At 48.7% G+C, this 27,459-nt stretch overlaps 2 protein-coding genes and 1 long non-coding RNA gene across 6 annotated transcripts; 2 read left to right on the top strand and 1 right to left on the bottom strand.

The window, feature by feature from the left end:
- The first annotated feature begins 5,170 nt into the window (after positions 1-5,170).
- On the top strand, positions 5,171-26,305 carry LOC121057681 (argininosuccinate lyase). 4 transcript variants are annotated; one of them, XM_040532169.1, is made up of 17 exons: positions 17,371-17,485; positions 17,577-17,639; positions 19,604-19,798; positions 20,755-20,838; positions 21,156-21,212; positions 21,777-21,874; positions 22,160-22,237; positions 22,495-22,572; positions 22,706-22,758; positions 23,130-23,192; positions 23,315-23,429; positions 24,145-24,229; positions 24,422-24,481; positions 24,752-24,835; positions 25,129-25,209; positions 25,458-25,564; positions 26,068-26,305. In XM_040532169.1, exons 2-17 carry the CDS (start codon positions 17,628-17,630, stop codon positions 26,216-26,218), a joined length of 1,401 nt encoding a protein of 466 aa, XP_040388103.1. In that variant the 5' UTR covers positions 17,371-17,485; positions 17,577-17,627; the 3' UTR covers positions 26,219-26,305. The 4 variants fall into 4 exon arrangements, with proteins under 4 accessions (XP_040388101.1, XP_040388100.1, XP_040388103.1 ...); XM_040532168.1 differs by having other exon boundaries at positions 17,577-17,645; XM_040532167.1 differs by lacking the exons at positions 17,371-17,485; positions 17,577-17,639 and adding an exon at positions 5,171-5,262.
- Positions 6,563-12,828, top strand: LOC121057682 (argininosuccinate lyase). Its single transcript, XM_040532171.1, has 15 exons — positions 6,563-6,760; positions 7,734-7,817; positions 8,139-8,195; positions 8,457-8,554; positions 8,840-8,917; positions 9,175-9,252; positions 9,386-9,438; positions 9,810-9,872; positions 10,070-10,184; positions 10,763-10,847; positions 11,042-11,101; positions 11,372-11,455; positions 11,752-11,832; positions 12,204-12,310; positions 12,586-12,828. The coding sequence occupies exons 1-15, from the start codon at positions 6,578-6,580 to the stop codon at positions 12,734-12,736; spliced, it is 1,377 nt and encodes a 458-aa protein (XP_040388105.1). The 5' UTR covers positions 6,563-6,577; the 3' UTR covers positions 12,737-12,828.
- LOC121057685 lies at positions 14,473-21,177 on the bottom strand. Its single transcript, XR_005813888.1, has 3 exons — positions 21,050-21,177; positions 18,344-18,402; positions 14,473-14,568 (listed from the first exon to the last, which is right to left on the bottom strand). It is a non-coding gene; the product is annotated as an uncharacterized LOC121057685 (long non-coding RNA).
- Positions 26,306-27,459: the final 1,154 nt, after the last annotated feature.

The following is a 27,459-nucleotide window of genomic DNA, read 5'->3' as shown; positions in this document are numbered from 1 at the left end:
GTGCCTGCCAGTCCTTGTGGATAATATGGAGGATGAGAATATACCATAGAATATAGATATATAGAATATAGATACATAGAATCTCTATATAGAATACAGATTCTTTGTATTTTGAAAGGACAAGCACATTTCACTTGCAGAACAGTAACTACTGTCGACAGAAAGCTTGGTACAAAAAATGTCATTGGGGCAAAACACGTTCTGATAATCTGCTGAGGATCTGACAGTCAGCCAGTGTTAAGAATGATGACAAGAGGAGAACAGCACCACTGGGGCCCCTGCAAATCAAAGCTCTAGCCATATGCAAGCAATCCTGGAGGCTGCAGGAGCTGTACAGTACTGCTGCTGTCTTTTAAAGCACCTGCACAGACATCTTATCAGGCTCATGAGCATCGTGTGTCTTCCTAACACCATTGTGATCCCTCCCCATTTAATTTATGTGCTATTAAATTTTGAAAGAGCTCTTCTCATTCCTGAGGAAACTAAAGACACTTCATTGGGCACAAATAGCTGAAAATCCCATTGGCTACCACAAGAAAAACTGTATCTGGACCAGGGACTGAGAGCCAGAGAAACACTGATTAATTTACTTTGCCATTATCTCTCAGGCTAAGGTTCATACACAAACACAAGCACAGCAGCACTAAGTTGCTAAGGAGTCACAAAAACCTGCTTGTTTGCAGCAGGGCTGTAAGAGCAATCTAGGGAACAGGAGGGATTGGACATCTTGTGCCCACAACCTCCCTGGTATGATACTATCGCAAAATCCACCAGCTACTTTTCACCCTGTAATTAAGCCAGAAGAAAGCCTACTCTCAATTTGGGATTTGGATCTCTTCAGGGTGTTGCAAATCCTCATCCAGCTCTGAATGATAAGAGCAAACTGCAGAGTCTGAGGTGCCCAGACAGTGGGCAACAAACAGCTCTCGGGCATCCAGAAACCGTCAGGATCAGATACCGAAGTGCTGGACAATGTTTAAAAGCCTACTGTAAAGGGGTTTTTTTCAGCCCCTTCCACCTGCAGACCCCTAAAAATGTTTTAGTAGATGTATGAACCCCTTCACATACAGATTGTTGTACAGACAGAAATTAATTTATATTATGGAACCACTTTTCATGGAGTTCTTAGAAAAAAGAGCCAGGAGAAAGGTCTTTAAGCTGCAGACTGAAAGCTGTCGGTCTGACTCAGTGGATAGGATGTAAGGGATGCTGGCCTTTTTCATGTCAGGATCAACTGACCTTGCAAGCTGGCCAAAACCGGCACAGCAAATGCTCTGTAACTTCTCTGCCATATTTCAAACCCTGTCCATGAAACTGCCTGCACACCAGCTCCCAGCCAGGCTAAAAAGAGGAAAAGAATGGAAAGGGAGTCAGTCAGCTTTCATTTGAGAATATAGTATTTCCAGACTCTATCAGGTTTCAGAGTTTTATTCCAGGAATCTACTAATCCTTGCCTGCCCCTCACCATTCTCTTTAGATATGGGTTCAAAATCTTCAGAATATTAATTTTATTTCTCCTTTGCATCTCTTTGTTATATCTCTCCCCCAACACCAGTGTATCATATTTATTCTCAGGGATGCTCCAAAAGTTTTGATCCAGACCTTTTTTTACAGTCCACGATGACAATGCCCAGTTCCAGCAGCTAGGAAGAATGAGCACAACACAAATGCCTCTCTCAGTGGCTCTAAACATTTTTTTTTCTTTCCAATAGAGATATTCTTCCTAAATATTTTCTAACAGAAGCACGCAGCCTGTTGGGATTTAACTACATAAACAAACCAGCTACAGACCCACTGACATCATGCAAGGGAGAAGAAGAATCTCTCACAGAGAACTCATTGCCCTTACAACTTTCCAGGAGAGACGGGCTGATTAGCTCAGTTAACTTTGTTTTTAATTGCCGCACATTCGATGTTAGACAGTTATGCTACACCATCCATAGGGAATGCAGACATAGGTCTTTCTAAATGTGCTTAGCATGTCAACATTTTAAGCATTGGCTTGTGATTGTTACCAGTAAGGCTTGGTGAGAGAGGGGCCTCGGTATTAACTATTGAAAGCAGGGGGCCTAGCGATCGCTATTGAAAGCAGATCTGCAGGGTATTTGTATTCTTTGTCATGAAACATGTTTACTGTATTCAGCAGTTCACTGATCACCCTATAGTGTCTTTTTTTCTTTTACATTCAAAATTCATTAAACAAAGTTCATTTTTTTGTCGTTGTTTTTTTTTTTAACAAAAAATGTCAGCACTGCTTCACACCAGTCTAGCTGACAGTGCGTTTGCCTAGCACTTTCAGTCCACAGAGCTTTTTTCTTTTTCTAAACCAAAACGACAGTAAAAAAAGAATGCAGTTAAAGAAGGTACATTGTAGCAGGTTATGTCACCCCAGACTCAGTTATGGAAATAGGTCCTGTTATGAACAGAGCATTTCTAGAAACACTAAAGCACTCTTTCAGAGCTGCACTCCACAAGTGTTGCACTCTTCCAGTGGGGGGAAAAAGAAAACAACATACACTCTAAAAGAAACAGTAAGAATATGACTGTGATTACAAAAGCAAGTACAAATAAAATTCAAATCTTCAAATCTTACATTTAAATGTATTTAATTAAACTTCATGTTGCAAAATGGGCAATTTACTCTCTATTACTACCTTACCATATGTCAGCTTGGATAAAGGTGTAGCTGGAAATACTGATGTGTGAATGATGTGCCATTCTCTGTGCTAAAATTGAAAATAAGTGGACAATGTGGAAATAAGTGGACAATAAGTGGACAACCTTTCCATCAGAACTTCCTCAGTATTTAACTGTGGGATGGGGATTTGGGAGCTTAATCTTTCCATTTCACTAGGCAAATCAAAAGACTGAAAGAAGACAGAACATAGAGAGGCATCAAAACCAGCACAAATAGAGAAGAGAGTAATGAGGAGAATACATTTCCGTGATTGTTAGAAAGCCTATTCTGCAATGCTAGCTCACTGTTTTCCTCTCAAAAAATTCAACTGTCCCAGCCCAAAGGATCTTTAAGACATTCTACTTCTTCAATGTGCAGTGTTACATTAAGGACTTCTGATTAGATATACAGTTTCACTTCTTCATTATAAAAATATTGCCCTGTATTCCATGTTGCTTACTATATAGAAAGGAGAGTTATTGAGTGTTTCATCTAAAAACAGGAAAAGAGAGAACTAGCAACCTCCTAGATACAAACTGGGACAGAAGGTAATCAGCGTACTACAAACAAACCGATTCCTGTGAAGTTTGCTAAAAGCACAATGATACTGCTGACAGATCCCATGTGCAAGTACATGTCCTTGCTATGTCCAGTATCAGACAGACTGATAAAAATAGGACCAAATAGGATCACCTGATAGCAAACACAGAAGGCTTCTTGGTTGCAGAACTAGATTCGTGGTCAAGGCATAGATTATGAAAACTGCAGAAATTCAACCAGGTTGTTCCCAGTGATTAATACCCAGCTGCATATGGGTTGCAGATTACTGTCCCACAGCATCCATTAGAACAATTTATTTCAATGGGACCAAGGCCAAACCCCACGATACATCACCACAAATACTTCACATGAAGTCACTGCGTTACTGATCTCTCACCAGGGCACTTGGATCGCTCCCTTTTCCCTTCTTCTCTTTGGGCAAGTCTTGTTTGATATCTTCAGGAAGAAAAACAGTCCTTACACAGGCTGCGTCTTAACCTGGAGTCCATACCTCTAACCCCATGAGACAGAGATGCTCCCTGTACAGGATTCACTTGGGTTGTAAATTCAGTGCTCACTATTTTCCCAAAACATCAGCAGTCTCCTGTCAAAGTAAGGACAAGGACACTCCTAAAGGGTGAAGGAGACAAGAAAAGTGTTAAAAATGAGGGATTTCAGAGCAATGAGGAATGTGATGACAAAACAGTTAAGCAGTTTCCTAGTGTGGATGTCCTAGTGTGAATGGGAAAAGGTGACAAGTTGCAGAACTAAGAATGGCAGAAAAAGGACAAGCAGGTCAGTTAATGGCAAAGAAAACATGAGGACAAGAAAAACAGAATATGTTTCATGAGCTCTGACAAAGGTCTGAATCAAGGAGATGGAAGCATGCTTCACTGTAGTAGCACACTCAGTATGGCAAACCAGCAAGCGCTCATTCTGTGGAGTGGCTGCAGAAAAGTGCTCTGAGGTAATGAGAAATTGGTGCTGAGGAGCAGCTTTGTGAGCCACTGTTCCCAAAGCTCCCCTGTATTTTAAACCAGTTATTTACATTCATGATATTTAGGGTTTGAGGGATTTAAGAAGGGCTATTTGCCAGGGCTGCAGATCCAGTGACTGCTGTGGCACTGGCACTTCAGCCTGCACAACCTCACACCCCGCAGCCCCAGTCTCACACGAGCTTCTTCCCAAAACTGACCACATGCAATGACCCCATACAATTAATGAGAGCAGAAACCCACAAAGCTTCAGTGTCCTTTTAAGCGGGGTAAAAAGGCTCCTCTGCACAGAAACTGGAAAGGGCAGCCAGCTCCCATCTATTTGCTAGGTTAATGGTTGGACTTGATGATCTTAGAGGTCTTTTCCAACCTAAACAATTCTATTTTATTCTTGCATGTTTGCTGGGGTGACAACATGGATGGAGCATCGATGATCCACCCATCATACCAAGTACATTCATTCCAATGTAGAGGGGGACAGAGTGAGATGACTCCTTCAGTACAAGGATATTCCCAGGAGTGGAGCTGACCTGTCAGTGAAAACACAAAGAAAACACTCGCACGCCACATGCATGCTACCTAAAGCTCCACCAGAAACTTTACGAACAAGCAACATGAACGAGGGCATCTCTCCCAACACTCCTCCTCGCAGCCTGCAAGGATGCCTCTCTCCTGAGTCGCTCATCATGTGCTGGATCGGCAGGGTTTGGGGGCAGGAGAGGGGTGGGAAGGGTGAGGGGCTGCGGGGGGGCCATGGTGGGGCTGGCCATGGGGCCACCCCGCCCCGACAGGGCGGGACGAGCCACCAGCCCAGCTCCGAGGCATGTAAAAGCGGGGCAGCAGGGACAGGGAGCACACGGAGCTACCGGCCAGGGCTCCACTGCAGACACGGTGAGCGGGGCCGGGTGGGCAGCGGGGGTCCTGGGGTCCTGTTCCACTGCGGGGCTGGGACAGAGCAGAGCTGAGCCTCGCCCCGCTGTTCCACAGGTTGCACCAGGTGCCGGGATCGCCGCACACGCGAGCAAAACTTCGTCTGAAATGGCATCCGAGGTGAGGGTGAGCTTTGCTTTAACTGCGGGGTGCTCTCGGGGTGCTCTAGGGATGCTCTAGCAAACGCGAGCTCCTCTGGCTGGTAACCCCAGCAGTGTGCCCTACCATGTCTGTCAGGGTGTTTTTGGGTGCTCCTCTCTGCCTGCTTTGTTTTGCCGGGTTTTAAACAGAAAAGGGGACAGCAAGCGTGTTTGCTGCAGTATTTCTGAAGACTCACCTCTGATTCTGGTGAAAACCCACAGTAGGGAGGATGTACCTTGATGCCTCTTCCCGTCCAAGCGCTGAGCTCGCAGCACTGGCCATTATTAGCACCCCATCCCCGGTGCTATTCACCCCAGGGGACTGGATTCCCAGCGAGGGGCTGCTAAACTTTGTTTTTGCAATTCCGATTTCTCCTGCTGACAAACCTGCTTTAAAAAAAAAACAAAACTTGAAAAAAAAAAAACAAGCCTCCCAACACCTCATGCCTCCAGGCTCAACCCTGAGGCTCCCTCCCCTGCTCTCCTCTTAGGTCCACCAGCTCGGCAGGGACCTGGGGCAGGGGCTCCCCGAGTCCCTCTGCCGCTGTCCATGGTAGCGGGGTCCCGCTGCCCAGCACCACAGATTGCTGAGCTCCTGGGGGTGCTTTGGGGGCTTTGGGGCTGCTGCTTTTTTTTTTTTGCTTTTTTTTTTTCCCCTTCTTAAAATTTGTGAGACTGAACAGTCTGCACCCTTAGCCGACCTGCTGCTAAGTTTAAGCCAAAATGGATGTGGCTACTTCTGGCCCATAGCTCTTTGTCAACCAAATACTTACTTACAGTCTCCCTAAAAGAAAGGCTTCCTCCTTTTTTTTTTTATTTTTTTAATTCCAAGTAACAGTAGATGCTAGCATTCACTATAACCCTGACTCCCTTACTTTTCTCTTCAATAGACTATGAGAGGGTTAGTGACCTTCAGCTGCCTTACAAGACAGATCAGTGCTGCTCTTGTGCCATATGCCCTGATATTTGTTTTCAAGGACAGTACACACTCCTTCCAGAGTCCCACAGAGCCATAGGGTAGAGTATCTTGGGGGACTCCTGACCTGACAGCTCAAGGGCTAAATACTAGTAACAGTGACTTGCTCTCCACCTCTTCAATTAATTTCTAAAGCTTCTAAAGTCCAGGGACCTTTCTGGTCAGTGCTACTGCACTGAAAAAAATAAAGATGCCTGGGCAAGGCCTCAGTTTTACTTGGATAAGGAGTGGGCTGAGCATTAAATGATTCTTAGGAGAATGTATCGGTAAGCCATTTGAACATGCCTTTTAACTTCATTACTCTCAGGGGGATAAACTTATGGGAGGAAGGTTTGTCGGAAGCACGGATCCCATCATGCAGATGCTCAGCACTTCCATGTCCACTGAACAGAGGCTGTCTGAAGTTGATATCCAGGCAAGCATAGCTTATGCCAAAGCTCTGGAGAAGGCTGGGATCCTAACTAAAACTGAGCTGGAGAAGATCCTGAGTGGCCTGGAAAAGGTATTTATTTCCTTCATAAACTGTCACGTGTCCTCAGGCCTACATCCAATCCCCACAACAGTACTACAACAAATAGCTCCTTATCAGACAGCACCTCCCTCAGCTGCCACTCTAAAACCATCTTTCGGTACCCTCATGTTCTATTCCTTAGCACCAGGCATGTGCAGAAGTGCCTTCCTGAAAGGGAATGCTGCCCTAAGTCAGGGAGAACCAGAGAGGCCCATGTTTATTGCCCTCTGTACTCTTGGTACTCTGAGAGACGCTCTTGGCAGGGGATGGACGCTCAGATTCCATCTAGCTAAAGGCACCAAAGCCAGGCAGTAGGAGGTGAACCAGCTGAAAAGTCAGGAATGAGAGCCTGCAGCCCCAGTGAGTGCACTGTGAGTGCTCATTGTGGAAGGCTGGTGCCTCGCTCAGTGAGATGTGCTCAGTGTGACCTGGCCCCCATCCTCTTCAAACTGAACATTCCCGAGGAATTGTTTCAGTGTGAATTAGGAATATTCTTTTTCCGCTGGCGCTTGGGATCCTTTTGTGTCTGGCTGCCTCAGTTAGTAGAAGGCAATGCATAGCATTGTATAGGGGTGAAGAGAAGTGAGCAGCTAAGCGCTTTTTATGAAATATCCATTGTTGTTGCTCACCCGCCATGGACAATGGGGAGTCTATACAATGTTTGTATAGGAAAATCTTTGTGGACAACGCTACAGCAGCGACGGACATTTCAGCTTGCTTTCTCTTTGCAACGCTTAAGTCAGAACATTGCAGGATCAGCAAGGGTGTAATACATGAATCCCCACCAAGTGCAATATAGAATATGGGGACAGAGCAAGCAGCCAGCCTTGGCCTGAAAAAATGGCAATGCTGGAGCTTGTGTGACTTCCATTAGGATGGCAAAAGATGGTATTTGCTGGGGACACCTACAGCCCCCCCACAGCAGGGGACAGAAGGGGCTGACTTGTGTTTCTGCTGTTTGTAGATCTCCGAGGAATGGTCTAAGGGAGTCTTTGTAGTGACCCAAAGCGATGAGGATATCCACACTGCCAACGAACGCAGACTGAAGGTTTGGTCCTCTAACTTCTTCTTCCCTCTCTAGCTAGATCTGCCTGACAATAAGTACACGTGTCTCTGTCCCACTTTGATATTCCTCAGCACCTCTAGTACTGACTCCCTAGGTGCATGGTCAGGCATGTCCGAGACCCCTTTTGTGGATGACGCACTGTACCAGCATAGACATTAAAGTTGCCTTTCCCCAGAAGAGGTCCTATAGCTACTTACAGAATCCTAGAGCTGAGTCCCTTCCAGGCTGGGAGGAGGTCTGCTCTTGTGGGGAGTCTCCTGCTTAGAATACAGACAGTGATGGAAGTCTTCCTGTTGTCCTCAGGAGCTGATTGGCGATATCGCTGGAAAGCTGCACACTGGAAGAAGCAGGAACGAACAGGTATGTACAGAACCACTTGTTTTTGCCCTTTTACTCCTCCCCCTCCACACTTCATGAGAATTCTGACCAGAGCAGCCTTTAGCTCTGTCCCTCGATAGGATGATATAGTGACATTATCATGTCAGAATGACCAAGGACACATTTTATGAGAGGAAGTTGTGTCTTCCCATCACATAGAACAAGGAGGGATTTATTTTACAGTGACAAGCTCACAATATAAGTCACATTCTCCTTCATCTGACCGTGGCCAATCTTGTCCAGGTTGTGACTGACTTGAAGCTGTTCATGAAGAATTCCCTCTCTGTCATCTCCACTCACCTGCTGCAGCTCATTAAGACCCTGGTGGAACGCGCTGCCATGTAAGTCCTTTCCCCAGTCAGTGGCCTCGGCCTTGCTGGGAAGGGAGACTTCCAGGCTTGTTCTTTGACTGCAAGACCAACCGGGTGCAGTAGCAAGGTCTTCTGCAGGGGAAGTTACAGCCAGGCAGTCCGGGATAGCACAGGAAAAGACAACGGCACCTCTTTCTCCACAGTTCGCTTCAGAGACATTCTTCTTTGCCTAATGTATGCTGGGGATATAGCCTGATGTACGCTGCCCTTACACTGACAGGGGCTGCTCACCTCTTTCTCTCCTCTCACATGCAGAGAAATTGATGTTATCTTGCCTGGCTACACCCACCTGCAGAAAGCTCAGCCCGTCAGATGGAGCCAGTTCTTGCTCAGGTAACCACCTTTCACACTCGGCTCCAGGGAGCCTTCGGCATCCTTGGGGCCCTGCTCAGCAGCAGCCCAGCAGCTCACCATCCTCTGGTGGCACAGAGCTGAAACCCTGCAGCCTGCCCCAAGACATCCCCATGTTCAGTCCCACTTGCCTCCGGAGGCCAACTCTCAGCATTCCCCAACCATCTAGCCACAATTACTTCTCAGCTCATGGGACAGTTTCTGACTTCAGATTCTTTCTCTCTCATGTCCCTTCGTAGCCATGCTGTTGCACTGACCCGTGACTCTGAGCGCCTGGGAGAGGTGAAGAGGAGGATCAACGTCCTGCCCCTGGGAAGGTAACAGTTGACTTTCTGTAATCCCTGGGCATCACTTGGCTCTCCAACATCTTGGGAGTTATGTTCCCTGCACAACTTTGGTTGGAGTTCACAGAAAGTTATATCTGACTTCTGTTTCTCTCTTCCCTGGCAGCGGTGCTCTGGCTGGCAACCCCCTGGACATTGACAGAGAGATGCTGCGTAGCGGTAATGTCTGCCTACGACGGGGTGGCACAGCTCTACTTGAAGTGTCTGGGAGGGGGGGAAGCAATGACAGGTGGCGTCCTAAAGCACTATCCTGTGCTGTAACATTGGACCAAGAGCAAATGATTCATATAAGCTTTTTTACTGCAAAGATACAGACCATGTCTGTGAGGTGGGAGCAGGAACAACCAGCACTGTTGCATAATAGTCGCCTAGGCCTGATCGTGAAGGCCCTGTGCAGCATCAAACTTCAGCATGTTTATGTTCCTGGGATTAGTCAAGGGCTCACAGTCACCTGCAGGCTGGGGCAACCTTCTGCCTTCAAGGTCTAGTCACGCCAACCCTGACTGCTCTGTCCACCACTTTCCTTACAGAACTGGACTTTGCTTCAATCAGCCTGAACAGCATGGATGCCATTAGTGAGAGAGACTTTGTGGGTAAGCACAACTCCATTGCTTCTCCCCTCCACCATGTTAGAAGCAGGCTTTAGAGGCCTTCCCATCAACAAGGGGACTGAAATCCCTCACTGGGAAATAACTGTAGAGAAACTTGGGCCTAAGGTTCAGTCAGGGCTCCCTGGGTTGTCAGCAAACCAATGCCCTATTCACCTCCTGACCTCCTGCCTTTTCTGCAGTGGAATTCCTCTCTGTTGCCACCCTGCTGATGATCCACCTTAGCAAGATGGCTGAAGATCTCATCATCTACAGCACCAGCGAGTTCGGCTTTCTGACCCTCTCTGATGCCTACAGGTAGGTGCTGGTCCCTGGGCAGACATCCCTTCCCTCGGCCTCTCCTCCTCCGTTCTCCCCACCTGAGAGACTGAGACAGAGCTGGGGGACTCCCTGCTGCACAAGGCTGACACACAAATCATCTCCCCAGAGCACAAAAAGGCTGGCAGAAAGGCAGGCTAAGAGAGAGCATTCCTCATTAAGGATCACTGATTTCTGACTCTGGTAATATCCTAACAGACTTCCTGTCTTTCAGGGTGGCACAGCCACAGCCCTGCCTTCCCAAGGCCACAGAAACACTCCTGTCTGATGCCACCTCTGGAGGGCCTGCCAAGTAGCCTCTGATTTCTCTTCCCTCTGAGAGGCAGCACTGGGCGGTAGCTCCAGACAAGACTGCAAAATCAAAGGCTCTGCTTTGGCACACATGACAAACTCCAAGCACTTGCTTCACTGCTTTCCTACACCGAGACTGGTGGCCAGTCAAGGGGGTGGCACTCACATGGCTAACAGAGGGATGGGCCAGCATGCTGCATGACCTGTCTTAGTCTGCAGGGACTGGGGCCTTGCTCCCCATTACATTGCAAACGTCTTTCTTTCAGCACTGGCAGCAGCCTGATGCCTCAGAAGAAGAACCCTGATAGCCTGGAACTGATCCGCAGCAAGGCTGGACGTGTGTTTGGACGGGTGAGTGTGCTTAAGAAAGAAGAAGGATAGGGAAGCTGCTCCTTCTGGGGCTGAAGCATCTTCCTTCATGCCTCTGTGCTTTTTCTTTAAAAAAAAAAAAAAAAAGAATTGTGCCCAGTGTGGGCTCTGAGCTTCTGCTGGGGCAGTGTGTTCCTCTTCTGGTAGTTAACTGCCTTACCTGTTTCTCTCCGCAGTTGGCTTCAATTCTCATGGTTCTCAAAGGACTTCCAAGCACCTACAACAAGGACCTGCAGGTAAAATGGATGTTAGGCTTCAGCCTGTTTCTCTGAACCGGCACAGTTCTCTTTGGCTCTAGAGCAGGCTCTTGCACTGCATTTTCCTGCATTTCCCTGCTTGTGTGCAGGATGATTTAAAAGTGCTGAGGCACTGCATGCTGCAGGTCACACCCCACCCCAGCAGGAGCCTGTGACATGACATGCTGCCTCCTCTGCTGGCCGGGCTGCCCATGTTGTTGGGCTCCATCAGGCCATCTAACGGTGATGTGTATCTGTGTCCTCACGCAGGAGGACAAGGAGGCTGTCTTTGATGTTGTGGACACCCTGACTGCTGTGCTCCAGGTTGCCACTGGGGTGATCTCTACCCTCCAGGTAAGGCTTCAGCTTCTCACTATTGCATGTGGTTGGGGGGGGGGGCACATTCTGGGCATAGCACAGCCACAGGAGCTCTACAATTGTCCTAAGAAGAAGCCTCTTGCTTACTCATACTGCTCCTTATGCCCCCACCACAGCAGCAGCTCGGGTACACTTAGATCTGAGGGTTAGCTTGCAGAAAAGGTCCTTGGAGAGCCTGGTCCCTTGGCAATGAAGTCCCCTCAGTGTGACCACTGATGCCTCCCCAAGGAGGAGCGGATGATCATGCCTCCCTCTTATCTTCCTCTCTACAGATCAGCAAGGAGAACATGGAGAAGGCTCTGACCCCTGAGATGCTGTCTACTGACCTGGCTCTCTACTTGGTTCGCAAAGGAGTAAGTACAGGAGGGAGACCTGGAGCTGTGACTTCTTTAGATGGAGAATGCTGCTCAGTGAGGGCCTGAGATGAGGCCTTCTGTTCTGTCCCCAGGTGATGATCAGTGTGGGTCAACAAACACGAAAGCTGGAAACCCATTCTTTACATGTATCCCAAGTAGTGGAACTGCTGCCGGGTGGACTTGATAGTAATTTACAGGTGGAATTTTACGTCCTAATGCCTCCCCTCTTCGCACCCCAGAAAACACGGATTCAGATTTCATTTCCATAATTAAAAACAAGTCAACACAAATGAGAGCACATTCTTTCTTGCCTGAATCTGCAGCCCAGTTGCCTGATCACTTGACGCTTGCTTTTGCTTTCATTGCAGATGCCATTCAGACAAGCCCACACTGCCTCGGGGAAGGCCGTCCACCTTGCCGAGACCAAAGGAATCACCATCAATAATCTCACCCTGGAGGACCTGAAGAGCATCAGGTTTGTGTCACTATCACTTTGCCTTTTGAGGGGAGATATGGCATATATCAGCCTGGCTTGTACAGGCTTTCTTATGAAAAGAATTAGCTCTCTGGTCTACCACAAGCTGCTCCTGTCCGACACTACAAGAGCAGAGGCAGAGCAGCCAGAGGCTTTTCCCCTTGGAATAAGGCTCAGCCTCCCCTCCCTTATCCTCTCTGCAGGCACTGAGCATGTAAAGCCAGCAACCAGCACCCCTCACCCTGCACTGACACCTCTCCTTTTTGCCTCCCTAGCCCCCTGTTCAGCAGCGATGTCTCCCAGGTCTTCAACTTTGTCAACAGCGTGGAGCAGTACACTGCCATGGGCGGTACCGCCAAGAGCAGCGTGACTACCCAGATCGAGCAGCTGAGGGAGCTGATGAAGAAGCAGAAGGAACAAGCTTAAGAGTGTGGGGAGATTTCCCGTGGATGCAGCATTGTGCTTATCACACTAATGCAGAGTTAATAAACACTGTGGTGTATTGTAGTTCACTGAAACTCCTGTCTTGCGTTTTGCTTCTAAGGGGGCAAGATTGAGCTGGGCTTCCTCTGCCCTTCTGAGGCCTGGGGAACTGGTCACTGCTGTGAAAGAACTGGGAATCTTCCCTTGCAGGGGAGCTCTTCTTGGATGGGGTGCTCTAGGGGGCTGGTACTTAGAGAGCAGCAGGAGAGTCTGTCTACATCAGGAGACCTGCAAATGGTTGGAACAAGTGCACACAGCACAAGACTCCATCCAGTGGTGCCAGACTAGGTTATTCAGGGAGACTTGCGGGTGTTCACAAAGCAAGACACTTGGTACAGCACCTGCAACACATGCCACATCACCAGCTGTCACTGCCCTCCTCCTAGGATTATGTGTGCCAGCCAGCTTGCCTGCCCCCTGGCAGGGAAAAACCTCCTCAGCACCTGGCACTGCAACATGCTTAATCTTAGGCAGAACATGCCCAGCAGGTCAGCACACAGCTCTTCCCTATCCATCACAAAACCACCGTTAGCTCTGGTTTACACTGAAGCACAGGGGCTGCACCATCCCAGACCAAGCACTTTCCTTTCTGCAAGCCAAGCCAATCTAGCTGGGGGCAGAGTGCTTGAAAACAGGCAGGCATTGCTGGCTGACTCTTACAAATCATTTACTATCTTCTTGCCTGTCCTTACTGAAATGAAATCAGAACAAAGATCAGGAAAAGCATTATTTTAGGAATGAAAGTGCAACAATCTTGTGTCATTCTTATGGGGAAAATATTTGGTTGAACAAGTATTTATAACATTACTTCCCACTACTGTTCTGCAGTGATTTCTGTTTGGAATAACTGCTACTTGATTGAAAGGCAGAGAAATAATAGTTTCTATAGGGAAGGCGGGGCAAATTTCATTAAACACTAAACCAGCTTGAACCTGGAATTCACAGCACAATAGTGCTTGTTGTCATGGGCAATTTCTTTTTTTGTCACAGCATTTTAAAGCTGGTGGTTTGCTCAGCACCCTGCCCTCCATGCTGATACAGCAACACATTATTGACTCAGAGTACGGCAAGACTCTGCAGCACACATAGGTAATGGGAGTAACACAAGCATTGCCTCACCATGTTTTGGTTAAGGGCTCTAGCATAGACTGGACAGTGCAAAGTGCCATGAGCTAAATCTCCTGCCATTAATGAAGTACTCCAGGAGATACAATGTGCTTTCATCCCACCTTTGTGGCATTAGCGCTTTAAATATGGAGGAAAAGCACCAACAACAGAAACTTCCCTTTCTTCAACACTTCCTTCCACCCCCAGTCTCCCCCTACTCTGGCCTACACCTGATCTGATCCTGGCATTTAAAGAACACCACATTTCAATCATTGCTCCATAAACCTCCTTTGTGTTTCTCGTTACTTCCGGCTCTATTTCTATTTTGCCACTTGTGTCTCACTCTCTAGATAGGCTAGATGAGGTAGGAAATCATTTATGCAACTTTGCCAATAGGGGGAAGGTGCAAAAGAGGGAGAGGTGACACCAATATCCAACACCAATGGAGTCAGAAGGATTAGCTCCCCATTTCCAGCTCACAGCTCTTTTATTCCCCCCCATAAACTTTCTCTATTTGTGCCACTAGTTTCTCTTTCCCTGACTGTATCTTCTAGCTATTGCTCTGTACCTTAAGAGCCTCAGCCAAATAGATTTCTTCTTGCCTCCATCAGCGAGTGTCTGGCGTTGCTCCTCATAGCTGGTGCTGAGTGACACAGGGACCTGCCAAACTGAAAGCAAAACAGAGGTCTTAGCAGATTATCACATCTCGGTCTCCTACTTAAATGAGTAGTTCATAATCGCTGGTACTTCCCACCCATCCACCCTTTTCTTAAAAATTATGGAATAAATTAGACTGGGAGAGAACTGTGAAGGTCTCTGGAGCTCCATAGACATTACAGGAGACTGTGACCCAGAATATCTTCAGACTTTCACCATCGCCCTACTATGACTCATTGTGATCTGGGTTTTTAAAATCCTGTCCCTTATTACAGAAGTTCTGTGCAGACAGAAGGATCAGTGTCTTGGACACTACTTAGGAGTGACTTGGGCTTAAACTCCTGCTCCATCACAGATGACAGGAAGGCACTTACACCAAGAATCCTGGCTTGTATCAGGAATTGCATAGCCAGCAGGACCAGAGAGGTGATCATCCCCCTGTACTCTGCTCTGGAGAGGCCACACCTCGAGTGCTGTGTTCAATTTGGGCCCCTCGCTACAAGAAGGACATCGAGGCCCTGGAATGTGTCCAGAGAAGGGCTATGAAGCTGGTGAAGGGCCTGGAACACGAGTCCTGTGAGGGGCGGCTGGGGGAACTGGGGGTGTTTAGTCTGGAGGAGAGAAGGCTCAGGGGAGACCTTATTGCTCTCTACAACTCCCTGATAGGAAGGTGTGGGGAGCTGGGGGTCGGCCTCTTCTCACAGGTAACCAGTGATAGGACTAGAGGGAATGGCCTCAGGTTGTGCCAGGGGAGGTTCAGGTTGGAAATTGGAAGATATTTCTTCTCAGAAGGAGCAGTCAGGCACTGGGATGGGTTTCCCGGGGAGGTGGTGGAGTCACCGTCCCTGGGGGTGTTCAAGGAAAGGTTGGACGTTGTGCTTAGGGACGTGGTTCAGTGGGTGACAGTGGTAGTAAGGGGGTGGTTGGAACAGATGATCTTGGAGGGCTTTTTCAACCTTCATGATTCTATTCTATGATTCTATTCTATTCTATGAATTCACACACTGTCCTTTTAGACGTACAGTCTGACATGTAGGCTGCTCATGAACTACTGAAAGTCTCAGCAGATGGCTATGTAACTCTGATCTGGCATCCAAGCAGATAAAATACCTACATAGGGGCACTTGAAACATTACACAAAGTAGTGTAATGACCCTTCACTGGGTCGCCACAAGGAAAAGATCTCTAACCTACTTTCACACACTGAAAAAGTCCCATTGAATATTTTCTCTCCTAAACACGCTGTTATCCCTGGTCGTTCTGCCCCCTAGCTTTCAATTGAAGAAACAACTTCTCTGCTGTCACAAAAGAGTAGCGAGAACTGATGCATTTGTGTGACTGCAACGTCCCCTGCAGGCAGCATGTATGAATTTGAGACAGAAATACCCAAATGTGTCCATCCAGACCCCTCTCCACCAGCGGCAACACAAACTAATTTCATTGGGATTCTTCAACTAGTTCTATACCTCATGTTACAGAGGGATGCATGTACAGATAAGTGGAAAAAATTACAAAGAAGCCTGGAAGTAGTAGAACAGAAACCGGAGCTTTCACTCTTATATTTAACCATGTAACTGTTTAAATACAGGTAATATTTAAAAATCAAAGCTGTCACATATCACACATACATAGGGTGCTTAATGACATAAAAACTCATCTAGAAAAGTAGATACTGGAGAACTCTGGAAGTGCCACAGAGATTCCATCTTCCCTTCTCTAGCCCTGTGGGTCAAAAATGAGGTGTCTCAGGGAGAGGTGCCAGGACCGGCTGGGTGCACTCTAAGCCCTCCTGACTGTAGTGCCTTGGGCATCTTCCTCCTACCCTTTGTCCCTTTGGGCAACTCCTGTACTGTGTCTTCAGACAGGAGGAGGTACGATCTTTGCATAGGTTGTGAGCGTTCCACATAGCCAATCTTGAGCCCGTATCACAGACACCAAGAGGTAAAGCCTTTCCCTGTATCTGCTCCATCTGGATGTAAGTGTAGTGCTTAGCATTTTGCCAGCTTCCCAGCAACCTCCTGCCAAAGCCCGGCATAAAGACAAAGACACTCATAAAAGATCATCAAGGTGAGAATCATTGAACATGAGGGACTTCACAAGAGGGAGGAAGGAACCTGGCAACAAAATGGTTCAAAGAAGTTTTCCCAGTGTAGGCAGCGTGATGCTGTGTGTGTCTGCGGGTCTGCTAGTCTTAAAAGGAACAGGGCCAGTGTCTGCAGGTCTGCTAGTCCTAAAGAGAATGGGGTCATCTCCCTAAAAAAAAAATGATCATGAGGGGAAGTGTTGGAGAAGCAGTGAATTAAGAGTTGGGTACAAATCCAGACAGAGAGTTTGAGCCTTGTTCTGGACTGATGCTGAAGGCAGCACTCCGGACACCCAGCTGCTAAAGGTACTTGCTCCTTTGGGCTGGGAAGCCAGAGGCAGCCAAGCCTGGTGCCAAGCCAAGGCACCCCGTCAGTGTCCCCTCTGCTACAGAAATCAGCACACCCTAATCCTGCAATCCCACTGCGCCCTAGACTTGCTCTTTAACTCGGAAAGGGGATGAATGGCAGTACTGAGAAAAGAGCATAGAAAAGATGGCTGGACTAGGTCCCTTCCTACCTGAATTGTCCTGTGACAACAGGGCTGCCTAAAGGGAAGAACAACCCCAAAGGGGACCAGGGGATGCGCTTCCTGCGCTCCCCCAAACACCTCTGAGCGCACAGACAAGCAAAAAAATGCCGTGGCAGCAGCCTGGGGAAGGCAAAGCAGAAACACGCCGGTGCTGCGGGGTGGTTCGAGGGGAGGGGGCGGCGGGGGGGGGCCGGCCATGGGGCCACCCCGCCCCGACGGGGCGGGACGAGCCGCGCCAGCCCGGCTCCGAGGAGGGTAAAAGCGGGGCGGCAGGGACGGGGAGCACGGAGCCACCGGGGCTGCGCTTCGGACACGGTGAGCGGGGCCGGGTGGGCAGCGGGGGTCCCGGGGTCCTGTCCCACCGCGGGGCTGGAGCAGAGCTGAGCCTCGCCTCGCTGTCCCGCAGGTTGCACCAGGTGCCGAGATCGCCGCACACGCGAGCAAAACGTCCTCTGAGATGGCATCCGAGGTGAGGGTGAGCTTTGCTTTTAACTTCGGGGGGTTCTTGGGGCGCTCTCTCTATCGCGAGCTCTGCTTTGCTAAAATCAGAGTCTCTGGCAGCGCAGCCTGCCATTTCCTTCGGGCTCTTCCCTCTACCTAGGACAGATCGCGACAGCCCACGCAGCTCGTTCCTGCTGACCTGTGGTTAGGCAGGTACTTTACAAAAGCTTGTGTAAATACTTCTCTGTACCAAAGCTGCGTTTTCGGTTTCTGTGACTGGTTGTCTTAGTGACTCGTGCTTCCTGCCTTTGGAGCAGCTCCTACAGCCCTGGCTTACTCTGCTGTTGGCTGTGCACCAGTGTCCATCAGTGTCAGGCTGTAGCCACTTCCTCCTCTCACCAGAGCCCTATAACTAGCTAAAATTAATCCTTCAGTTTTGATTTCTCTATTGCAAATGTATCTGTTGCAATGTTTCTTCTGACCCACCTCTTACTTTGGCGGAAACCCGTAATACTGAAGATATGCCTAGACACAGCAGTTCCCCACTGAAGTGCTTACCCTCAGGTACTGGCTTTTAATGTTATATCCCCTGTGCCATACTCCTGTAAGCACTGGATCCACATGGAGGACCTTTAACACTTCTTGAATTCTGATTTTTTTTTTTTTCCCCCCTCCCCTCAGCTTGCTGACAAAGCTGCTGCAAAGATATGAAAAAACATATGCAACGCTTACCTCTGTAGGCTTCTGCCTGCTGTCCTCTCAGGCACATTGTTGAGATATGGAGACAGTCTCTGGGCGGGGGGGGGGAAGTTTCTAAGGTTACTCAACAGTGCTTTGGCTGACTGATAAAACCCTAGCACAGATTAGTTTGCAACTGTCCCAGCCAGCTTTTTGCTGTCCATGGTAGCTATAATGTACAGCATGAGAAGAGATTGATGGGGTGGTTAAAAATCAAGTAGATTAGCAATCATCTATATTTAGGGCCTTCCATTAAATGTTCTCTCCAGCATCAGCAGGTACAAAGAAGAAATTGGAGATGCTCTTGAAATTTTGAATTAGTTTGAAGGTTTCTGCACAAGTAACATCCCTATCTATTTCCCTGCAAGTTTACCAGAGTTAGGGCTTTAGGAGGTGTCCTACCCAGATAAACAAAAATCCAATGGTTCTTAGCTAGTGAATCCATTCAGTTGCTGAAACACTGGCGAAAAAGCTTTACACAAACCATGCTGTGATGCATGCCAGGAATTGGGTAGTAAATTATCTTGATTTGGGTAGAAAAACAAACAACTTTTCCTATGTATTTTAAAACCATCTATGTGTTGACTTATTTTTCTGAATGTTCCTGATGCCAAAAGGTACCCAGACTCCATTCTAGAGTCAGTACCGTAGCTGATTTTATGCTAACTTTATGCCAAAACTTGTAAGCACATCATGGACTCAGGAGATGCTTACACTGTAACTTCAAACTCTTGATAATGCAGCTTGTGCTGACCCATAGCTATTTGTCAAACAGAAAAATCTCCTTTGCACAACAACAATGGACTTATTCCAAATAATAGAGGATACTAGCTTTCACTGTATTCCCTATGACTGCTTATTTTTTTCCCTGCTATTAGGCTATCAGGTAGTCAGTGACAAGAAGCAGCCTTAAAAGCTAGATACATGCTGCTCTTGCACCATATGCCCTGATATTTGTTTTCAGGGCCAAGCCAAACTCCTTACGGAGTCCTGCAGGGGTAAAGTATCTTGGAGGACTCCTGAGCCTGACCTGACAGCTCAAGGGCTAGCAACAGTAATTTGCTCTCTACCTCTTCAAATAACTGTCAAAGGTCATAAAGTCCAGGGGTTCTTCTGGTCAGTGCTACTGCACTGAAAGAACATAGCTGAGCTTGCTCTCTATGTTGGATAATGAGCTCAATGGACACTACATTGTCCTTAGAACTTTAATAGAAGTTATTATGCCTTTCTAATTTGCCTCTTCCTCTTTCACAGGGAGATAAACTTTGGGGAGGAAGATTCAGTGGAAGCACAGATCCCATCATGGAGATGCTCAACTCTTCCATTGCCTATGACCAGAGGCTGTCTGAAGTTGATATCCAGGGGAGCATGGCTTATGCCAAAGCTCTGGAGAAGGCTGGGATCCTAACTAAAACTGAGCTGGAGAAGATCCTGAGTGGCCTGGAAAAGGTATTTATTTCCTTCATAAACTGTCACGTGTCCTCAGGCCTACATCCAATTCCCACAACAGTACTACAACAAATAGCTCCTTATCAGACAGCACCTCCCTCAGCTGCCACTCTAAAACCATCTTTCGGTACCCTCATGTTCTATTCCTTAGCACCAGGCATGTGCAGAAGTGCCTTCCTGAAAGGGAATGCTGCCCTAAGTCAGGGAGAACCAGAGAGGCCCATGTTTATTGCCCTCTGTACTCTTGGTACTCTGAGAGATGCTCTTGGCAGGGGATGGACGCTCAGATTCCGTCTAGCTAAAGGCACCAAAGCCAGGCAGTAGGAGGTGAACCAGCTGAAAAGTCAGGAATGAGAGCCTGCAGCCCCAGTGAGTGCACTGTGAGTGCTCATTGTGGAAGGCTGGTGCCTCGCTCAGTGAGATGTGCTCAGTGTGACCTGGCCCCCATCCTCTTCAAACTGAACATTCCCGAGGAATTGTTTCAGTGTGAATTAGGAATATTCTTTTTCCGCTGGCGCTTGGGATCCTTTTGTGTCTGGCTGCCTCAGTTAGTAGAAGGCAATGCATAGCATTGTATAGGGGTGAAGAGAAGTGAGCAGCTAAGCGCTTTTTATGAAATATCCATTGTTGTTGCTCACCCGCCATGGACAATGGGGAGTCTATACAATGTTTGTATAGGAAAATCTTTGTGGACAATGCTACAGCAATGACGGACATTTCAGCTTGCTTTCTCTTTGCTGTGCTTAAGTCCTCCTATGGACAGAACATTGCAGGATCAGCAAGGGTGTAAAACATGAATCCCCACCAAGTGCAATATAGAATATGGGGAAAGAATGGCAATGCTGGACTTGTGAGACTTCCATTAGGATGGCAGAAGATGGTATTTGCTGGGGACACCTACAGCCCCCCCACAGCAGGGAGCAGTAGGGGCTGACTTGTGTTTCTGCTGTTTGTAGATCTCTGAGGAATGGTCTAAGGGAGTCTTTGTGGTGAAACAAAGCGATGAGGATATCCACACTGCCAATGAACGCAGACTGAAGGTTTGGTCCTCTAACTTCTTCTTCCTGTCCCTCTCTAGCCTGATCTGCCTGACACTAAGTGCATGTGCCTGTGTCCCACTATAACAGTCCTCAGCAACTCTGGTACTAAGTCTGTAGTCAAGAGTGTCCAAGACCCCTTTTGTGGAAGAGGCCCTGTACATGCACAGAACCCAGAGTTGCCCTTCCCCAAAGAGATCCCATAGCTACTTACAGAATCCTAGAGCTGAGTCCCTTCCAGGCTGGGAGGAGGTCTGCTCTTGTGGGGAGTCTCCTGCTTAGAATACAGACAGTGATGGAAGTCTTCCTGTTGTCCTCAGGAGCTGATTGGCGATATCGCTGGAAAGCTGCACACTGGAAGGAGCAGGAATGATCAGGTATGTATAGAGCCACTTGTTTTTCTCCTTCACTACTACCCCTCCTCCCCCATCAGTTCCTTGTCAAAACTTTCTGCCATCTTTCACATGCCCTTACTCTCTCCAGCACGTATTCCCTAGGCCTTTAAAGTAGTGCTGCTGCAGTGACTCCATGTGCACAGGGGAGTAGGTTGTGCAGGATGGCTGCTCAGTGGTATAAGGCCATGAACTTCCACTGACATCCTTTTGAAATCCCATTGAATCCATGACTTTACTGGCTGGGTGCTTTGCATCTTTTGGGATTAGGACTTTGCTGATGACACTTGTGTAAATTGGGGATTATGTTATCCAAAGTAGACAATACCTGAGAAGTCCACTGAAAATACTGGTCTTCGGTTCTGTTACTGGAAAGAAAGATACAGCAACTTTCACAAAGCAGAGACCAGGGAAGTGTTCTGGTTATATGTCCTTATCTATCATATGGACCAATGAAGACAGAAACCTGCCAATGCTTTCTGCTGAACTGTATTTGGTCACTAAGTATGTCACACTCTCCTTCATCTGACCGTGGCCAATCTTGTCCAGGTTGTGACTGACTTGAAGCTGTTCATGAAGAATTCCCTCTCTGTCATCTCCACTCACCTGCTGCAGCTCATTAAGACCCTGGTGGAACGCGCTGCCATGTAAGTCCTTTCCCCAGTCAGTGGCCTCGGCCTTGCTGGGAAGGGAGACTTCCAGGCTTGTTCTTTGACTGCAAGACCAACCGGGTGCAGTAGCAAGGTCTTCTGCAGGGGAAGTTACAGCCAGGCAGTCCGGGATAGCACAGGAAAAGACAACGGCACCTCTTTCTCCACAGTTCGCTTCAGAGACATTCTTCTTTGCCTAATGTATGCTGGGGATATAGCCTGATGTACGCTGCCCTTACACTGACAGGGGCTGCTCACCTCTTTCTCTCCTCTCACATGCAGAGAAATTGATGTTATCTTGCCTGGCTACACCCACCTGCAGAAAGCTCAGCCCGTCAGATGGAGCCAGTTCTTGCTCAGGTAACCACCTTTCACACTCGGCTCCAGGGAGCCTTCGGCATCTTTGGGGCTCTGCTCAGCAGCAGCCCAGCAGCCCACCATCCTCTGGTGGCACAGAGCTGAAACCCTGCAGCCTGCCCCAAGACGTCCCCATGTTCAGTCCCACTTGCCTCCGGAGGCCAACTCTCAGCATTCCCCAACCATCTAGCCACAATTACTTCTCAGCTCATGGGACAGTTTCTGACTTCAGATTCTTTCTCTCTCATGTCCCTTCGTAGCCATGCTGTTGCACTGACCCGTGACTCTGAGCGCCTGGGAGAGGTGAAGAGGAGGATCAACGTCCTGCCCCTGGGAAGGTAACAGTTGACTTTCTGTAATCCCTGGGCATCACTTGGCTCTCCAACATCTTGGGAGTTATGTTCCCTGCACAACTTTGGTTGGAGTTCACAGAAAGTTATATCTGACTTCTGTTTCTCTCTTCCCTGGCAGCGGTGCTCTGGCTGGCAACCCCCTGGACATTGACAGAGAGATGCTGCGTAGCGGTAATGTCTGCCTACGACGGGGTGGCACAGCTCTACTTAAAGTGTCTGGGAGGGGGGGAAGCAATGACAGGTGGCGTCCTAAAGCACTATCCTGTGCTGTAACATTGGACCAAGAGCAAATGATTCATATAAGCTTTTTTACTGCAAAGATACAGACCATGTCTGTGAGGTGGGAGCAGGAACAACCAGCACTGTTGCATAATAGTCGCCTAGGCCTGATCGTGAAGGCCCTGTGCAGCATCAAACTTCAGCATGTTTATGTTCCTGGGATTAGTCAAGGGCTCACAGTCACCTGCAGGCTGGGGCAACCTTCTGCCTTCAAGGTCTAGTCACGTCAACCCTGACTGCTCTGTCCACCACTTTCCTTACAGAACTGGACTTTGCTTCAATCAGCCTGAACAGCATGGATGCCATTAGTGAGAGAGACTTTGTGGGTAAGCACGACTCCATTGCTTCTTACCTCTGCCATATTAGAAACAGGCTCTGGAGGCCTTCCCAGTTAACCCCATTAACAAGGGGACTGAAATCCCTAACTGGCCTCCTGCCTTTTCTGCAGTGGAATTCCTCTCTGTTGCCACCCTGCTGATGATCCACCTTAGCAAGATGGCTGAAGATCTCATCATCTACAGCACCAGCGAGTTCGGCTTTCTGACCCTCTCTGATGCCTACAGGTAGGTGCTGGTCCCTGGGCAGACATCCCTTCCCTCGGCCTCTCCTCCTCCGTTCTCCCCACCTGAGAGACTGAGACAGAGCTGGGGGGCTCCCTTCTGCACAAGCCTGACGCACAAATCAACTCCCCAGAGCACAAAAAGGCTGGCAGAAAGGCAGGCTAAGAGAGAGCATTCCTCATTAAGGATCACTGATTTCTGACTCTGGTAACTCAACTGCGTCTGTTTTCAGCGGATGCTCCTCCCCAGTGAGAGCTGGCAGGCCTGGGCTGTAAAAGTGCAGGCACAGAACTTCCTCTTCTGCTGGGAATTCCTGCCCAACCCCTTCCCTGAACAGCCACGGCTTGCAATCCTAACAGACTTCCTGTCTCTCAGGGTGGCACAGCCTCAGCCCTGCCTCCCCAAGGCCACAGAAACACTCCTGTCTGATGCCACCTCTGGAGGGCCTGCCAAGTAGCCTCTGATTTCTCTTCCCTCTGAGAGGCAGCACTGGGCGGTAGCTCCAGACAAGACTGCAAAATCAAAGGCTCTGCTTTGGCACACATGACAAACTCCAAGCACTTGCTTCACTGCTTTCCTACACCGAGACTGGTGGCCAGTCAAGGGGGTGGCACTCACATGGCTAACAGAGGGATGGGCCAGCATGCTGCAAGACCTGTCTTAGTCTGCAGGGACTGGGGCCTTGCTCCCCATTACATTGCAAACGTCTTTCTTTCAGCACTGGCAGCAGCCTGATGCCTCAGAAGAAGAACCCTGATAGCCTGGAACTGATCCGCAGCAAGGCTGGACGTGTGTTTGGACGGGTGAGTGTGCTTAAGAAAGAAGAAGGATAGGGAAGCTGCTCCTTCTGGGGCTGAAGCATCTTCCTTCATGCCTCTGTGCTTTTTCTTTAAAAAAAAAAAAAAAGAATTGTGCCCAGTGTGGGCTCTGAGCTTCTGCTGGGGCAGTGTGTTCCTCTTCTGGTAGTTAACTGCCTTACCTGTTTCTCTCCGCAGTTGGCTTCAATTCTCATGGTTCTCAAAGGACTTCCAAGCACCTACAACAAGGACCTGCAGGTAAAATGGATGTTAGGCTTCAGCCTGTTTCTCTGAACCGGCACAGTTCTCTTTGGCTCTGGAGCAGGCTCTTGCACTGCATTTTCCTGCATTTCCCTGCTTGTGTGCAGGATGATTTAAAAGTGCTGAGGCACTGCATGCTGCAGGTCACACCCCACCCCAGCAGGAGCCCGTGACATGACATGCTGCCTCCTCTGCTGGCCGGGCTGCCCATGTTGTTGGGCTCCATCAGGCCATCTAACGGTGATGTGTATCTGTGTCCTCACGCAGGAGGACAAGGAGGCTGTCTTTGATGTTGTGGACACCCTGACTGCTGTGCTCCAGGTTGCCACTGGGGTGATCTCTACCCTCCAGGTAAGGCTTCAGCTTCTCACTATTGCATGTGGTTGGGGGGGGCACATTCTGGGCATAGCACAGCCACAGGAGCTCTACAATTGTCCTAAGAAGAAGCCTCTTGCTCACTCATACTGCTCCTTATGCCCCCACCACAGCAGCAGCTCGGGTACACTTAGATCTGAGGGTTAGCTTGCAGAAAAGGTCCTTGGAGAGCCTGGTCCCTTGGCAATGAAGTCCCCTCAGTGTGACCACTGATGCCTCCCCAAGGAGGAGCGGATGATCATGCCTCCCTCTTATCTTCCTCTCTACAGATCAGCAAGGAGAACATGGAGAAGGCTCTGACCCCTGAGATGCTGTCTACTGACCTGGCTCTCTACTTGGTTCGCAAAGGAGTAAGTACAGGAGGGAGACCTGGAGCTGTGACTTCTTTAGATGGAGAATGCTGCTCAGTGAGGGCCTGAGATGAGGCCTTCTGTTCTGTCCCCAGGTGATGATCAGCATGGGTCAACAAACAGAGTTTTGTTGCATTGCTTTAAGTAAAAATCAAACCAACAAAGCAAAATGAGATCACATTCTTTCTTGCCTGAATCTGCAGCCCAGTTGCCTGGTCACTTGACTCTGGACTTTACTTTTATTACAGGTGCCATTCAGACAAGCCCACACTGCCTCGGGGAAGGCCGTCCACCTTGCCGAGACCAAAGGCATCACCATCAATAAACTCAGCCTGGAGGACCTGAAGAGCATCAGGTTTGTATCGCTATCACTGCCACATCTCCCCTCAGAAGGCAGGTATCAGCCTGGCTTTGTACAGGCTTTCTATGATGCCCTTCCACAAACAGGCCAGGCCTGACAGCACCCCAAAAATCTTCCAGGCCTCACTATCAGTGCTGCTACTGCCAAGCCTGTAATAACTGAAAGGGGACAACAGTATTACAATTGAACTTGAGCAGGACATGGGCAGCAGGTCCTGGGAGGGCCTGGAAGTGGCTAATGCCTTGACCTGCAGGCACCAGCACTCCAGAGGAGTCTGGCTCCCAGCCTCTTCACTCTCCCCTTGGAGCTGACTCTGGTCTACCACGAGCTGCTCCTGTCCAGCACTACAAGAGCAGAGGCAGAGCAGCCAGAGGCTTTTCCCCTTGGAATAAGGCTCAGCCTCCCCTCCCTTATCCTCTCTGCAGGTACTGAGCATGTAAAGCCAGCAACCAGCACCCATCACCCTGCACTGACACCTCTCCTTTTTGCCTCCCTAGTCCCCAGTTCAGCAGCGATGTCTCCCAGGTCTTCAACTTTGTCAACAGCGTGGAGCAGTACACTGCCATGGGCGGTACCGCCAAGAGCAGCGTGACTACCCAGATCGAGCAGCTGAGGGAGCTGATGAAGAAGCAGAAGGAACAAGCTTAGAGTGTTGGGGACATTTCCCATGGATGTAGTGTTTTGCTTATCACACTAATTCAGAGTTAATAAACACTGTGGTGTACTGTAGTTCACTGAAACTCCTGTCTTGCGTTTTGCTTCTAAGGGGGCAAGATTGAGCTGGGTTTCCTCTGCCCTTCTGAGGCTTGGGGAACTGGTCACTGCTGTGAAAGAACTGGGAATCTTCCCTTGCAGGGGAGCTCTAGGTGGCTGGTAATTAGAGTAGCAGGAGCGTCTGTCTACAACAGGGGACCTGCAAATGGGAGGAGCTAGTGGACATAGTACACGGCTACATCCAGCAGTGCCATGCCATGTTACACAGGGTTCAGAAGGTGACTTGCGGGTGTTCACAAAGCAAGACACTTGGTACAGCACCTGCAACACATGCCACATCACCAGCTGTCACTGCCCTACTCCTAGGATTATGTGTGCCAGCCAGCTTGCCTGCCCCCTGGCAGGGAAAAACCTCCTCAGCACCTGGCACTGCAACATGCTTAATCTTAGGCAGAACATGCCCAGCAGGTCAGCACACAGCTCTTCCCTATCCATCACAAAACCACCGTTAGCTCTGGTTTACACTGAAGCACAGGGGCTGCACCATCCCAGACCAAGCACTTTCCTTTCTGCAAGCTGGGCCAAGTTACCTAGGGTAGCATTTGAAAAATATATCTGGCATTGCTGTCTGCCTCTTCCAGAAATCATTTTCCATCTTCTTGCCTGTCCTTACTGCTGTAAAATCAGAACTGAGACCAAGAAAAGCCCTAGCTGAACAACGATATGCCACCTAAGCTAGTTGTGGCAGAAAAACCAAGCATGTACACTTAGTTCAGGTGAAGAGGTGACATTACTATCTAACACCAACAGTCAGAAGAGGGACATCTCCACCTCCCCAGCTCACAATTTTCTTTCCTTGCAGACTGCCTAGTATCCTGCTTAGTATCTGCACAGGCCTTAGCTGACTAGAATTCCTCATTCCTAGCAGCCATCGCTCAGCATCCCGGGGTTCAGTGCTGAGTAACGTGGGGCCCTGCTGCTTGAAAGAAGGTAGTCTTTGCATATTATCATATCTCAATCTTCTACTTAATTAAAACATCATAATCAGTGGTGCCTGATATTTGTCCCTCCACCTTTCTGATATTCTCACGTGTCACCAAGCCTTTCACTGCCCTGCGATAAGCTGGCCTGCTGTCAGCTTGCTAACTGAATCAGACCCAGCGTGACTGACAGAT

Source organism: Cygnus olor, chromosome 20 (genome assembly GCF_009769625.2).
Source record: "Cygnus olor isolate bCygOlo1 chromosome 20, bCygOlo1.pri.v2, whole genome shotgun sequence".
Classification (NCBI taxonomy): Eukaryota; Metazoa; Chordata; class Aves; order Anseriformes; family Anatidae; genus Cygnus; species Cygnus olor.
The sequence above is the reverse complement of the archived record's forward strand: the minus strand, read 5'-3'. Positions and strand labels throughout refer to the sequence as shown.

What these genes read in the sequence shown, in the direction of transcription:
- LOC121057681 (XM_040532166.1), top strand. An exon ending in CCAATGAACGCAGACTGAAG is followed by an intron (nt 20,839 to 21,155) that starts GTTTGGTCCTCT and finishes TGTTGTCCTCAG; the next exon opens with GAGCTGATTGGCGATATCGC. An exon ending in CTGGTGGAACGCGCTGCCAT is followed by an intron (nt 21,875 to 22,159) that starts GTAAGTCCTTTC and finishes TCTCACATGCAG; the next exon opens with AGAAATTGATGTTATCTTGC.
- LOC121057682 (XM_040532171.1), top strand. Translation starts at nt 6,578, where the DNA reads ATGGGAGGAAGGTTTGTCGGAAGCACGGATCCCATCATGCAGATGCTC. An exon ending in CTGGTGGAACGCGCTGCCAT is followed by an intron (nt 8,555 to 8,839) that starts GTAAGTCCTTTC and finishes TCTCACATGCAG; the next exon opens with AGAAATTGATGTTATCTTGC. An exon ending in TAGTGAGAGAGACTTTGTGG is followed by an intron (nt 9,873 to 10,069) that starts GTAAGCACAACT and finishes CCTTTTCTGCAG; the next exon opens with TGGAATTCCTCTCTGTTGCC.